Consider the following 13,043-nt stretch of genomic DNA (forward strand, 5'->3'; position numbering starts at 1 on the left):
GGCCCGTCTGCTCCTGGGGCTAGCGGGGGCAGGCCCTGCCTGGGGGCTGAGCTCGGGGTGGGGCTGCCCTGGTGTCTGTGTCTAGCACTGGATTCAGTTTCGATTTCTGTCTATGACAGCTTGGCTGAGGGATCCCCGAGGGGGACTCCAGCCGGTGCAGCGACCGACCGCGGATTCACTGTGGTGTAGCCGAGCCCTGCGCTGGGCTCGTGTCTTGGTCCGCGGATCCAGGTCAGTGTAATTGGAGTTAAACGTGCCCGGCGCAGGGGGGCTGGAATAATGTGTGTGTGTGTGTGGGGGGGGTGCGCTAAGAGCCATTGAGCCAAACTAAACCCTGGATATAATGGAAACCACTTCAAGCCGGGGGGGGAGGGGTGCTGCAGCCCCTTCCAGCCCCCCCAGTTCCAGCACCCCAGCCCGGAGCTGCAGCTGACAGGAAGCGGGCGGCCAGGCTCCGGGGAGCGGAGCTGCTGGGACCCCCCTGAAGGGTTTTGCTCTCAGGCTCTGGGGGTCTCGGGTGGGGTGGGCAGCAGGCAGCAGCTGCCAGACCACGGGGGAGCAGGCGACTCACCCGGGTCCGTTTGCCAGCGGGGTGATTCTGGGCGGAGAGGGGCGCTGCTGGGTGAGAAGTGCCCGCCTGCTCCTGCCACCCACCCCTGCCCTTGCCCTCCGCCTGGGGGTGCCCCGGGGGTCGCTGGTTGGCACAGGCAGCCTGCCCAGGCTCACGGGTGCTGGGGGTCAGACGAGCTAACCCTGCGGGTCCAGGTTCTACGGTGCGGGGCTGGGGGCAGCGCTGGGCGGTGGGTGACTCAGTGGCCCAGGCTCTGTCTGACCTGACCGGTCTCTAGCTGGGAGGGGGGAGATTGGATGAGGCCAGGAGAGGGGATGGAAGATGGGGGGAGAGGGGGGATAATGGATTGGAGGGCAGGGCAGGGGGTGGAGAGAGGTGTAGGTTGGAAGCCCAGGAAGGGGTTGGGAAATGGGGAAAGGGGTCAGATTGGGGTCTGGGCAGGGGGTGGAGAGGGAGAGGGGTTGGAGGGTAGGGCAGGGGCTGGAGAGGGGGAGGGGTTGGAGGGCAGGGCAGGGGGTGGAGAGAGGTAGGCTGGAAGCCCAGGAAGGGGTTGGGAAATGGGGAAGGGGGTCAGATTGGGGGCTAGGTAAGGGGTGTAGAGGGGGAGGGGTTGGAGGGCAGGGCAGGGGGATAGCCCCTCTTGCTTGGTCCATGCTGATACCATCTTTGCCCCCTTCACATAGGCCCTGTGCTTCCTGCAGGTGCCCAGTGCCCGCCCGCATGGAGCTGCGTGACTACCAGTGGGAGGTGATCGTGCCCGCCCTGGAGGGCGAGAACATCATCATCTGGCTGCCCACGGGGGCAGGGAAGACCCGGGCAGCGGCCTACGTGTGTAAGAGGCACCTGGAGACCCGGGAGCGGGCCAAGGTGGCCGTGCTGGTGAACAGGGTGAGACCGGAGTTGCACAGGTGGGGGGGAAATGGCTCATGCCGGGGTGGGGCTGATTCTCCCAGCCTGACCTGCCTGGCGCTCCCCTCGGCCTGTCCCCGGCCAGACATGATGGGGACGCTGGACGTGCTGGGGCTGCAGCCAGAGAGGGACCAGCTAGAGTGAGGAACCGCCCCCACCCCAGGCCTTCAGGTCTTTGCACACAGCCGTGCTATGGAGGAACTGTGGCCGAGTTCCCACGTTCGTTGGGTGGTCGCCATGTGCCAGGCGTGGCTGCGGGGGCAGCGGGCAGTCGGGCTAGTCACCCGCATCAGGCTGGCCTCACGGTCTCAAGGGGGCGGACTTGACGCCAGGTGGGGGAGCTGTGTTCACGCAGGGGGTGGGAAAGCAAGTGGGCAAAACATGCCCACCTCGCCCTCTGCCCAGGCAGCCGAGAGCTGGCTCAGTCCCAGCGTGGCCAGCGCCAGGCCTCGTGGCCGCCCATCCTCCCCCATGGCACCCCAGCACTGTGTGCTGTGCTCTCTGCACAGCTGGTCCATGTGGGAGGATAACAGCCTACTACTGCTGCTAGCTAATGGCATTACCCGTTAGTTGTGCTGAAGGTGCTGGGTTCAAAACCTGCCGATGACCCATGCTAAGGAGGGAGGGTCCCCAAACGCCTGCTCTACGCTGGAGCCCCCTAGACAGGCAGGGTGCGGCTGGGTCGGGCTGGGCAGGGCGCTGCGCAGCTTTGCCTCTGTTGTCCATGGGAGGTTGCTCAGCTCAGCAGCCGGGGCTCTCCCCAGGCCCTGTTCTCCGCCTCACAGGGCGTCTCTTGTGTGTTGGGTGGCCAGGTGCACCTGGTGGACCAGCACTACACGCAGGAATTCCAGGCCCTGCAGGATCGCTTCCGGGTCACGCCCATCAGCAGCGACAGCGACCAGAAATTCTTCTTCGCCAAGGAGGTGAAGCTGAGCGACGTGGTGATCTGCACGGCCAAGATCCTGCAGAACGCCCTGACCAGCCAGGATGAGGACATGCACGTGGAGCTGACCGGTAGGAGCCCGGCCAGATGGGAGCCGACCCATGTGGGGCTTGGATCTCAGGGCCAGATCCCCAGCTCGTCTCAATCGGCTGTGCCCGTGTCAATTCCGATTGACACCAGCTGAGGATCTGGCCTTTGGTTACAAGCCAGCGAGAAAACCCAGCTTGACTCTCAGCTCCTGGGGGATGGAAATGGTGGGAGTGAGGGAAAAGGCTGGTCCCTGGACAGAGCCCTGGGTGGCCGATTCATTCCCTGTTGATACAGTGGGGACAGGGAGGCTGCCTTGCCTTGGAGATCGAGAGGCAGAAGGGCTAGTGCCGGCGTTTTGTAAACTGCACACATTTGATCTGGAGTCCGTGGGAGGCAGAAAAGACAGTGTCATTCCCCCGGCAGTTGCTGGTCAAGTCGCAGAGCAGACCCCCGCTCTGTCCACCTGCCCACCTGGTCCCCTCGAAATCCTCCCAAGGCACCCCAGGGAGTCTGTGGCAAAGCTGGGAACTGACCCCGGGTCCCCAGCTAGCTCCCTAGTCACTTCCCCCCTTCCGGAGCTCCCCCCCCCCCCGCCCTGTCAGCCTCGCTCCGGGGCCCTCAGCTTGGCTCAGCCCCATCTCCCTGGGCAGATTTCTCCCTGCTGGTGATTGACGAATGCCACCACACCCACAAGGACGGCGTCTACAACCAGATCATGGAGGATTACCTGGAGCGCAAGCTGACAGGCCAGCGGAAGCTGCCGCAGATCCTGGGCCTCACCGCCTCGCCCGGCACCGGGGGGGCCACCAGCATCCAGGGGGCCAAGCAGCACATCCTGCAGGTGAGCGGAGCATTCCTCACGCCCCCCCATCCCAGCGAAGCGGGGGACGTGGCTGGCTGCAATCCCAGTGGCCCAGGAACTGCTGAACCTCCCTGAGATTGCACCAGGCTTGTCTTTTGGCTGCTGGCAAAGGCCCTTGGAGCAGGAATTGGGGCCGCGCAAACTGCCAAGGGACCCCATCTCCTCGGCTTCTGGTCGCCTGACACACCTGAGATTCTAGCCACGGCAGCCACATGGGTCACGGAGCTGCAGCGTTGTTCCCCCTAGCGTCTGTCGGGACGTCCTAGGGCGTGGGGGGGGAGTGGCTGCTGGAGCCAGATGTGCCCATGCTGATGGTACCCCTGCCTGGGTACATCTGGGATACCCCCCTTCCCGGCTCAGTGCGTCCATGACATGTGGCTCTCGGGGTGTGTGTGTGTGTTTAACCCTTTTAGATCTGTGCCAACCTGGACACCGCCAAAATCATGTCGTCTCAGAAGCACCGTGTCCACCTGCAGGCTCAAGTCCCTCAGCCCAGGAAGCAGTACGACGTGTCCCACGAGAGGCCGCAGGTAAAGGGCGCTCAGAGCCGCCAGGGGCTGCACATGGGCACAGACCCCAGGGGAGAAGAGAGAGACCCTACTGCAGGGGAGACCAGCGACAGCCCTTGAGGGTTTAAACCCCTCAGTCAGCTCTGCTTAGCTCAGGGTCTGGGAGGTGGGGGGTGGCTGGGTCCCCTGTGCTCCCAGCCTGCGACCCGACCCGGGCTTGCACCGTGCCCTCGGGGCACACCACGGGCAGCAGCCTTCCCCTCGAGACTCTGAGCCCTCCCTGCCTCGCTCTGCTCCCCAGGATCCCTTGGGCCGGAAGCTGAAGGAGACCATGGCCCACATCCACCAGTACCTGGACGTTGGCAGCCTGCCGCAGGACTTCGGCACCCAGAGCTACGAGCAGCGCGTTGTCGAGCTGGGGAGGGAAGGTGAGGGGCTGTGTGCCAGCGCAGGGGAGGGGTTAACGGGGGTTGGGAGAAATCTAGAGCTAATCGGGGGAGGAAGGTTGAGCTTGTGGTTCAGGCATTGGATTCGATTCAATTCCCAGCTCTGCCTGGCCTTGGGCAAGTCAGTTCATTGCTCCGTGCCTCAGTTTCCCCACCTGTAAAATGGTGATAACGATCCTCCCTTTGTGTTGCCTCTTTCAACTGAGCGCTCTTGGGGGCAGGGCTGGTCCCTTATTACATGTCCACGGGGTGCCCAGCACAATGGGATCCCTCCAGGCGTTACTGAATCTACACACAAATGGCCTAGATAAACCACCTGGGCTCCAGAACGGGCACCCAATGACAGTGCCTGCGAGAGGGCAGAATGCTGCCTGCAGCCTGTCCCTTAGCTGTGGGACTTCCTGCTGCAGGGTGGGAGGGAAGCTAATAGCCCTGTAGGGGTTTTGTGCGGAATGGTGCCTGCAGTGACTCAAGCCATGAATCTGATCCCAAGGATTGTGCAGCCTCATGCGCCGAGGCGCAAAGCGATCCGGGGAAGGAATTACCCCGCCCCTCCCGCGGGATAGCCTGGGGCCTCTGATCCCGCGCCTGGCTGCTGTGCGGGACTGAGCCAGGTTATACAGCGCCGTAACAACAGTCCCCATTGTGGCATTTTCTGTTACTGCCTTTTCCTCCTCGCTGCGTAATGGGCCTTTGACACATGCTTTGTTCCTGGAGCTGGAATAGAACCCAGGCGTCCTGGCTCCCAGCCTCCCCTGCTCTAACATTAGATACCCCCCTCTCGGAGCCAGAATAGAACCCAGGCGTCCGGGCTCCCAGCCTCCCCTGCTCTAACACTAGATACCCCCCTCCCGGAGCCGGAATAGAACCCAGGCGTCCGGGCTCCCAGCCTCCCCTGCTCTAACATTAGATACCCCCCTCTCGGAGCCAGAATAGAACCCAGGCGTCCGGGCTCCCAGCCTCCCCTGCTCTAACACTAGATACCCCCCTTCCAGAGCCGGAAATAGAACCCAGGCGTCCGGGCTCCCAGCCTCCCCTGCTCTAACACTAGATACCCCCCTCCCGGAGCCAGAATAGAACCCAGGCGTCCTGGCTCCCAGCCTCCCCTGCTCTAACATTAGATACCCCCCTCCCGGAGCCAGAATAGAACCCAGGCGTCCGGGCTCCCAGCCTCCCCTGCTCTAACACTAGATACCCACCTCCCGGAGCCAGAATAGAACCCAGGCGTCCTGGCTGCCAGCCTCACCTGCTCTAACACTAGATACCCCCCTTCCAGAGCCGGAAATAGAACCCAGGACTCCGGGCTCCCAGCCTCCCCTGCTCTAACACTAGATACCCCCCTCCCGGAGCCAGAATAGAACCCAGGACTCCGGGCTCCCAGCCTCCCCTGCTCTAACACTAGATACCCCCCTCCCGGAGCCGGAAATAGAACCCAGGACTCCGGGCTCCCAGCCTCCCCTGCTCTAACACTAGATACCCCCCTCCCGGAGCCAGAATAGAACCCAGGACTCCGGGCTCCCAGCCTCCCCTGCTCTAACACTAGATACCCCCCTTCCGGAGCCGGAAATAGAACCCAGGAGTCCGGAGCCCGGTCCCCACACTGGCCCCGCTCTCAGTGACCGCCCAAGGCGCCGTGCTGGGGGATTGGCTCTCAGCGGTTGCTACAGTGGTTTTGTTCCAGGAGCCCAGTCGTTCTGCCGTAAGAAGCGCACGTGTGCCCTGCACCTGCGGAAGTACAACGACGCGCTGCTGATCAATGACACGGTGCGCATGATCGATGCCTTCAACGCCCTGGACGAGTTCTACCAGCTGGAAAAGGCCACCAAGGTTCTGCAGGACCCCACGGAGCGCTTCCTCGTCAGCACCTTCGAGGGTAAGGGCTGGAAGCAGGATACGGGGGAGGGGGCGCCCATAACAAAGCAAGGGGAGGGGTCAGCAAGGCCCAATGTGCTCATCTAGGCTGAGATAGATGCATATGGGCAGGCCAGAGAACCCTGCCCAGGTACCTGCCCAGGCAGGCCAGTGGCAGACCCCATGTGTCCTGACTCCCAGGCCAGTGTCCTAACCACTAGGCCACGCTGCCCCTCGCAGTGCTGGGCTTATGGGACCTCTCTCCGGGAGGACTCGCTGCCAGATGTGCATGACGTGTGACGAGCCCCTTGAGAAACGTTAGGATGAATGTAACCCATGGGGAGGGGGCTGGTCCCCAGGAGTGGATAAGAGCCTACAGCTGCAGTCACTCCTTTCACTTCAGCAGTAGAAGTCTGTGTTCTTAGCACTGCAGGCCCTGGGTTTGAATCCTGGGCCAGGGTGCGTGTGCTGTAAAGTCGCCCTGGGGCTCGCTGGCTCAGAGCTGCCGCTCTCACCTGCCTGCACGCTCCGTTGCAGAGATCAAGGCAGCCCTGCTGGCTCTGACCAGCGACCCGCGCTACGAGAACCCCAAGCTGAGCAAGCTGGAGGAGATCCTCCAGGAGCAGTTCCGGACCCTGGACCGCTCCCGCGGCATCATCTTCACCAAGACGCGCCAGAGCGCCCACGCCCTGCACAAGTGGATCCAGGAGAGCGCGAAGCTGGCAAGGCTGGACATTAAGGCAGCTGTCCTGACCGGAGCCGGCTACAGCAACCAGACCAAGCACATGACCCCGGTGGGTGTGCGAGGGAGGAAGGAAGGGAGGGGGCAGACGGTGCTGAAGGCAGCTGTGCCCTGCACGGCTCTTCTCAGCCCAGGAGCGCCAGGTGCTTTGCACACACCCCCCTCTTGAGAGAGGCCAGGGGAAAGAGCGAGAAACTGAGGCCCAAAGAAGGAAGTGCCGTGCTCCCCAGGCTGGTGACAGAGCTGGGAAGAGAACCCAGGCGTCCTGACCCCCAAGCTCTACCCCACTAGAACCCAATCTCCTCTCACAGCTGGGAGAAGAGAACCCTGGAGTCCCCTCCCCTCCAAGAATGGGGAAAAGAACCCAGGAGTCCTGACTCCCGCCCCCTCCTCTGTTCTAACCACTAGGCCCTCCCCCTGGAGCCTCTCCTGCCCCACCCCACCCCACTGGGTGAGCAGAAGGAAGCGTGGGGGACCTGTCCCCTCACACTTGGGAGGGAAGGGACGAGTCAGTAGCTTTAATCCGTGTGATTCTCGCCCTGTCGTGGCCGGGGGCCCTGGAGCTGTGTCCTGGGGAGTCCCCGTGCAGAGCTGCAGCTTTGGGCTCTGTGTCCCAGGTTCCCTGTTGTCCTTTCGCCCTGCGGCTGGGTGATTGCAGAGGGGCCTGCGGGCCTGGGATCCCTGCGGCGCCGGGCCAGGCCCACGGTGGGCGGGAACGACAGCTCCGTCCCTTCTCTCTTCCCAGAACGAGCAGCAAGACGTGATCAAGTTGTTCCGCAAGGGAGACCTCAACCTGCTCTTCTCCACCAGCGTGGCCGAGGAGGGCCTGGACATCCCAGAATGCAACATCGTGGTTCGCTACGGGCTGATGACCAACGAGATCGCCATGGTGCAGGTAGCCGGCCGCTCCCCAGGCCTGGCCAGGCTCTGCCCTTGTTCCCCGGATCCCTCCCTCCTGGCTCCGAGGGACCGAGCACTAGGCTGGGCTGGATGGGGTGGGGGGAGCCGCTGCCTTCCTCAGTGCAGGGGGAAGCCGGCTGTCCCAGGCCCACCCAGCTGGGTCTCTCTGATACACACCCAGCCCCCGGCTCCCGGAGTCCTGCCGAGCGCCGCTCGCAGCCAGGTCCCTCTCGATGGAGCTGATACAGAGCTCAGGAGCGGGAGCTGTGCGGCGAGGCCAGGAACACATGAGGCATGGAGACCAGACTCCCCACTCCTCTCTGGGGGCTCCCTGCAGGCCAGGGTCAAGGCACGCTTGGGGAGGCTGCGCCCAGGAGGCCTTCCATCCCGAGTGCCATCTGCCAGCAGCACCAGGGGATGGCGAATCCGCCTGCACCTCGTGGGCTCAGCGTTCACCCAACCCCCTTGCTGGGGGGCGTTGCAGACCTCCCATGCCCCCACTCCTGAGTGCGGTGGGGGGAGGGGCTCTGCCGGCGCTTTCCCTGGGCTCCTTCCTGAGCTGACCCCAGGCATGACCCGACTGCGCGTCCCCGTTTGCACAGGCCAGGGGCCGCGCCCGCGCCGAGAACAGTCTGTACTCCGTCCTCGCCAAGGCCAACAGCAAGGAGGTGTCGCGGGAGCGGCTGAACGAGACCTTGGAGGAGCTCACGCAAAGAGTCATCGAAGAGGTGCAGGCCATGCCGGAGAAGAAGTACCGGGACACGGTGAGGGGCCGGCGCTCGGGCACAGCCCGGGGGGCCAGCAGCTCCTGGCCCGTGTCCATGCTCCATGGCACAGAGCGGGGTTCCCGGTGCACTGGGCCGGCTAGGGCCTCAGGCCCCGTTCTCCACCCCGGCCACGCTGCTCAGACAGCCTGTGTTTTGTGCGAAGGCCCCCAGGTGCCTGCCCCACGGGGTGGTGGATGGCAGCCGCTGGGGAGGGGACGGAGTGGAGCTGAGGGGGCTGGTGGTGCCTCTTGCTGCGTGTCTGTGGGTGTCTCCTTGTGGTTGTGTTCCTGTCGCACCTGCGTTGAGCTGCCCCTCCCCTCCCCCAGATCACAGCCCTGCAGCGAAGCGCCATCATTAGCCGGAAGGTGAAGAAGGCTGAAGGCAACCAGAAGCGGCAGCTGCACGACCCGGACGCCGTCCGCCTCCACTGCATAAACTGCAACGTGGCCGTGTGCCACGGCAGCGACCTGCGCACCGTGGAGAAGATGCACCATGTCAACGTCAACCCAGACTTCAAGTGAGGGCGGGACTGGGGGACGGGGACCCGAGCGAGCGGAGCCCTGCCCATGTCCCCCGGGGGCCCCCGGCCGTGCGCTCTGTGTCACGTGGGCTGCCGGAGCTGGGAGGGGAGGTGGGCAGCAGCATCAGCACCCACTGGGGACAGTCGCTAGCGCAGGCATGTTTAATGCCGTAGTAGATGTTCCCCAGCCCCCTGCCCTCAGACCTCGCTCTCCTTCTGCGCTGGGGCCCCCGGCCTGGCAGCCCTGCTGGCCCCTCGCTCAGCGCTGGGACTCCCTGCGGGACCAGCTTTGCAGCCGCTCCTAGCAAGAGCCTGGAGAGACACATCTGTCGGCCCCATCAGGCCGGGGTCCTTCCCGTCCGCTCCAGGGACAGATCCAGGGAGCAGCTTGGGGCTGGGATTGTCCCTCTTCCGGGGCGGTGGGCGGGGAGCTCCCCTCCCCAGGTGGCTGCGTGCTGGCTCTGCTTGTGAGCCCGGCATTCTTGGCTCACAAGCCCCCTCTGCTTCGCTCCTTTTGGCAACGGCTCTTGGTGCATTTCCCGCAGGATTTACTACAATGCCACGTCCAACAACGTGGGGATTCCCCGTAACTTCAAGGACTGGAAGCCAGGGGGCAGCATCAGCTGTGCGAACTGCGGCCAGGTGAGTATGTGGCTGAGACACCCACAGGTGACTCTCCCCTACTGGGTAAGCAGGCGCTGGGGTTGAACTGGAAATACACCCAGTCTGCATGTACAGAGCCCGAGAGACGGAGAATCCACACCTCCCTTGGAGATCCCAGGCTGCCAACCCCAAACGTTCAAAACCCATGAGGTTTAAAAAAAGGGGGTTTCTGAGCCTTTAGGGGTCACAGCTCCCCTCCCCCAGCTTTTCTGCACAGCTATGAGGGCTGGAAACTTCCTTTTTATTTTAAGGGAAAGCTGAGATTTCCCCCCCCCCATATCACATGACTCCAAGAGTTGGGGCTTTAAGGAAAGCATCAAATATTAAATCCCGGGAATTGGCAATAGTGGGGTCTGCTCCGATGGCAAATTATCCACATTTCAGAATGGGCGACATATTTCCAGTGCGAGTTTTTCTGCATTAAACTTCCAGCCATTGGAGCTTGGGTGTATGTGGGAGTGAGTGTGTGTGAGCACGTGTGTGCGTGCACGTGTCGGTCTGTGTGTGACTGGGTGTGTGTGGTTAAGGTCTATACACTCCCCTGTATATAAGTAGGAGATGTTTGTACAGTTCAGCTCTGGGATCAGATTCTAAGCCCCGTCACCCAGATGTGCGACTGTTTAGTCCCAGCGATTTGCGGTGGGTCCTGCCTGTCCGTCCGGGTGATGTGTCCCTCGTCCGTCCGTGCAGGCCTGGGGCATGGAGATGATCTACCGCAGCGTGACGCTGCCCATCCTCTCCATCAAAAACTTCGTGGTGGCGACGCCGGACGGGAACAAACATCTCAAGCAATGGAGCCGGGTGACTTTCACCATCGAGGAGTTTGACTACGTGGAGTACTGCAGCAGGAACTTGAGCATGTAGCGCCTGGCCGAGCCCCAAGCACCCTCCCGTGGCGATAGGGCGCCTTAGCCCAGCCCTTGGCATGGTAGGCGGGAGCGCCCCTCCCAGAGATCAGCACTGGGCACAGTGGAAGCATTTTAACCCTGCTTTGCCCAGGCGTGGCTCTGTCTTTCCTCCATACACTCTGCAGTGCCCGGGCACTGGGCAGAGATAGACCAATGGAGGAGTAAGGACCCCCTGGAGATGGGCCCCCCTGCGCTCCTGCCCCACTCCGCTCTGCTGGGCCCCGCTGGGCCCACACAGCGTCAGGAGCAGGATTGGGACCTAGGGGGGCTGCCACCCCCAGAGACCAGGCTCTGGACTGGGAGGTGGTCTGGTGATGGGACTGACGTGTCCCGGCCAAACAGGGCAAGGAACCATAGACCCACAGGGTTAGAAGGGACCGTGGGGGTCATGTTGTCTGACCCCCAGCCAACAGCTGTACTGTTCAGCCCAGGATTGACCATAAAACCCCTCCTGCCCTCCCCAGGTGTCTAACACACTCCCCCATCCTCCCTGCCCTGCCCCTCAACACTCACTGGTAAGGAGCCGAGTGTTGTGACCCAATCACAGACCAGGGTCCTGTTCCCAGCTCTGCCGCTAACTCACTGGCTGATCTCACACAAGTCTCGTCCCGCCTCTGTGCCTCAGTTTCCCTACCCGTCAGACAAGGATAATGCCGCGCCCCTTCTCGGGGGAGTTGCAGGTACATTTCTTTGTGGTTCTGGGAAGGACAGGACACACTGGCTGAGCTCACACAAGTCTCGTCCCGCCTCTGTGCCTCAGTTTCCCTAGCCGTCAGACAAGGATAATGCCGCGCCCCTTCTCGGGGGAGTTGCAGGTACATTTCTTTGTGGTTCTGGGAAGGACAGGACACATCTCTCCCACCTGCCCCTGTCCGGGAGCCCCCCCCCCGATCTCGGTCACAGCTTGCAATGATCCTGCGCGGTGCGCAGAAGCCACGTTTTTTCCTGCTCGGCTGCACGAAGCCGAGTGCGTGTCGAGTGATCAGTTTGCAGAACTGCCGCCAGCCCCTCTGCTGTCCGAACCGCCAGCCTTGGGCTTAGCCAGAGGGGAGGAGCCAATACGAAAACAGGCAAGTTCTTATGAACATAATAATAATAGAGCCACTAGGGGACCTCCTTGATCCTCTCAGGGCCCTGCGCCATGGCTCAGTCTGGTGATGCCTAGCGCTAGCTCTGGCTAGGTAGGAAATACAAGCCCCACGGAGTCCCTAGACCCCACACCATGCGGTCGGGAGTGGCCAGCGAGTTGCTTTGCACGTGATCTCCAAGCAGCTTGCTGCCACTTGGGGGTTTGAGGCTGTGACGCTGGCAGGCCAGGTGCCAGCTCATGCCAAGGTCCCCAGACCTCCACTGAACACTGATAAATACACGGCGGGCACCAGGCTGGCTCCCCGAGGGTTAGTGGTGTTAAAATAGGTAGTAGAATTGTCCGCATGTGCTTAGTCTTGATGGGATTGCTGTGAGTTGCCACGTGCGTTAATCGCAGTCACGCTCTGTGTCCCACACTGTAAGGTAATCGCTGAGCATTTGCACTGTCAGCCTCTGTGACTGTGTAAAGACCGGCCCGCAGAGCGTGATTAGTGCGAAGGGCCGGTCCCCACCAGCAGGTGTTACTGCCAGCCCCCAAGGAAGGCCCGTCCACACCAGACAGACTAGAGCGGAACATTCAAGTGGACAAAAGAGTTGGTTGTTTACGCTCCCCCACCCTATTAAGATGAGTCTCACCCCTGAATTCCTCCCATCAGCTGAGTTTCAACTCCAAGCAGAAGAGGGGCAGGGAATAAAAACCCCTAACAAGGAGGAACTGGAGCGTTATGCTGCTTTGCATGGGACAAGGATCGCTAGGCATAAGCCAAAGTTCCCCAGCTGCTCAGCTTGGCTTAGCCCCGCGGGACATACCGAGCTTGCATGGCATAGAAGCTCCTGTTACTTTTTGAAACTGAAGATTGGAACTTATTTGTGTGCCTATGTCTACCTGCTTTAACTGTATGAATAACTCGGATTTCCTTTTCTATAGAATAAATCTTTCGCTAGGTTAGTATAGGGTTGGTTACGCATGTCATCTTTGGTGTGCGATCTGAGGTGCACTTAACCTGGGGTAAGGGACGGTCCTTTGGGAGTGGGAGTAACCTGAATATTGCTGTGATTCTTGGTGTAAGGGACCATCTCTCACAAAGGCAGGCCCACCCGGGTGGCCAGACAGATCAGAGTGCCCCGGGGACTGTCTGTGAGTCCGTGGCTAGGTTGTTATGGTGCCTGAGGAGTTCACACGCGATAATTGACGGGTGAGATCTCAGCGTGGCACTCACAGCCAGGTAGGGGTTGGTGCGCTGCTTCCTAACAGGCAGCCACTCACGCCCTCGAGCCACTGCAGGACAGCTTGGCAGAGCCATGTGGTCTCAGACTGTGTCTGTATTTGCCG

General features: G+C 61.9%; 1 protein-coding gene across 9 annotated transcripts; it reads left to right on the forward strand.

Moving 5' to 3' along the window:
• Nucleotides 1-75: 75 nt before the first annotated feature.
• On the forward strand, nucleotides 76-12,660 carry DHX58 (DExH-box helicase 58). Of its 9 annotated transcripts, none has more exons than XM_005294075.5 (13): nucleotides 76-231; nucleotides 1,255-1,459; nucleotides 2,293-2,494; nucleotides 3,104-3,294; nucleotides 3,729-3,845; nucleotides 4,126-4,252; nucleotides 5,952-6,143; nucleotides 6,659-6,915; nucleotides 7,609-7,758; nucleotides 8,366-8,527; nucleotides 8,857-9,047; nucleotides 9,596-9,692; nucleotides 10,404-12,660. In XM_005294075.5, the coding sequence occupies exons 1-13, from the start codon at nucleotides 113-115 to the stop codon at nucleotides 10,575-10,577; spliced, it is 2,184 nt and encodes a 727-aa protein (XP_005294132.4). In that variant the 5' UTR covers nucleotides 76-112; the 3' UTR covers nucleotides 10,578-12,660. The 9 variants fall into 9 exon arrangements, with proteins under 9 accessions (XP_005294132.4, XP_042700537.2, XP_005294134.2 ...); XM_042844603.2 differs by having other exon boundaries at nucleotides 85-231; nucleotides 1,273-1,459; XM_005294077.5 differs by lacking the exon at nucleotides 76-231 and adding an exon at nucleotides 398-773.
• Nucleotides 12,661-13,043: the final 383 nt, after the last annotated feature.

The sequence above is a fragment of the Chrysemys picta genome, chromosome 24 (genome assembly GCF_011386835.1).
Source record: "Chrysemys picta bellii isolate R12L10 chromosome 24, ASM1138683v2, whole genome shotgun sequence".
Classification (NCBI taxonomy): domain Eukaryota; kingdom Metazoa; phylum Chordata; order Testudines; family Emydidae; genus Chrysemys; species Chrysemys picta.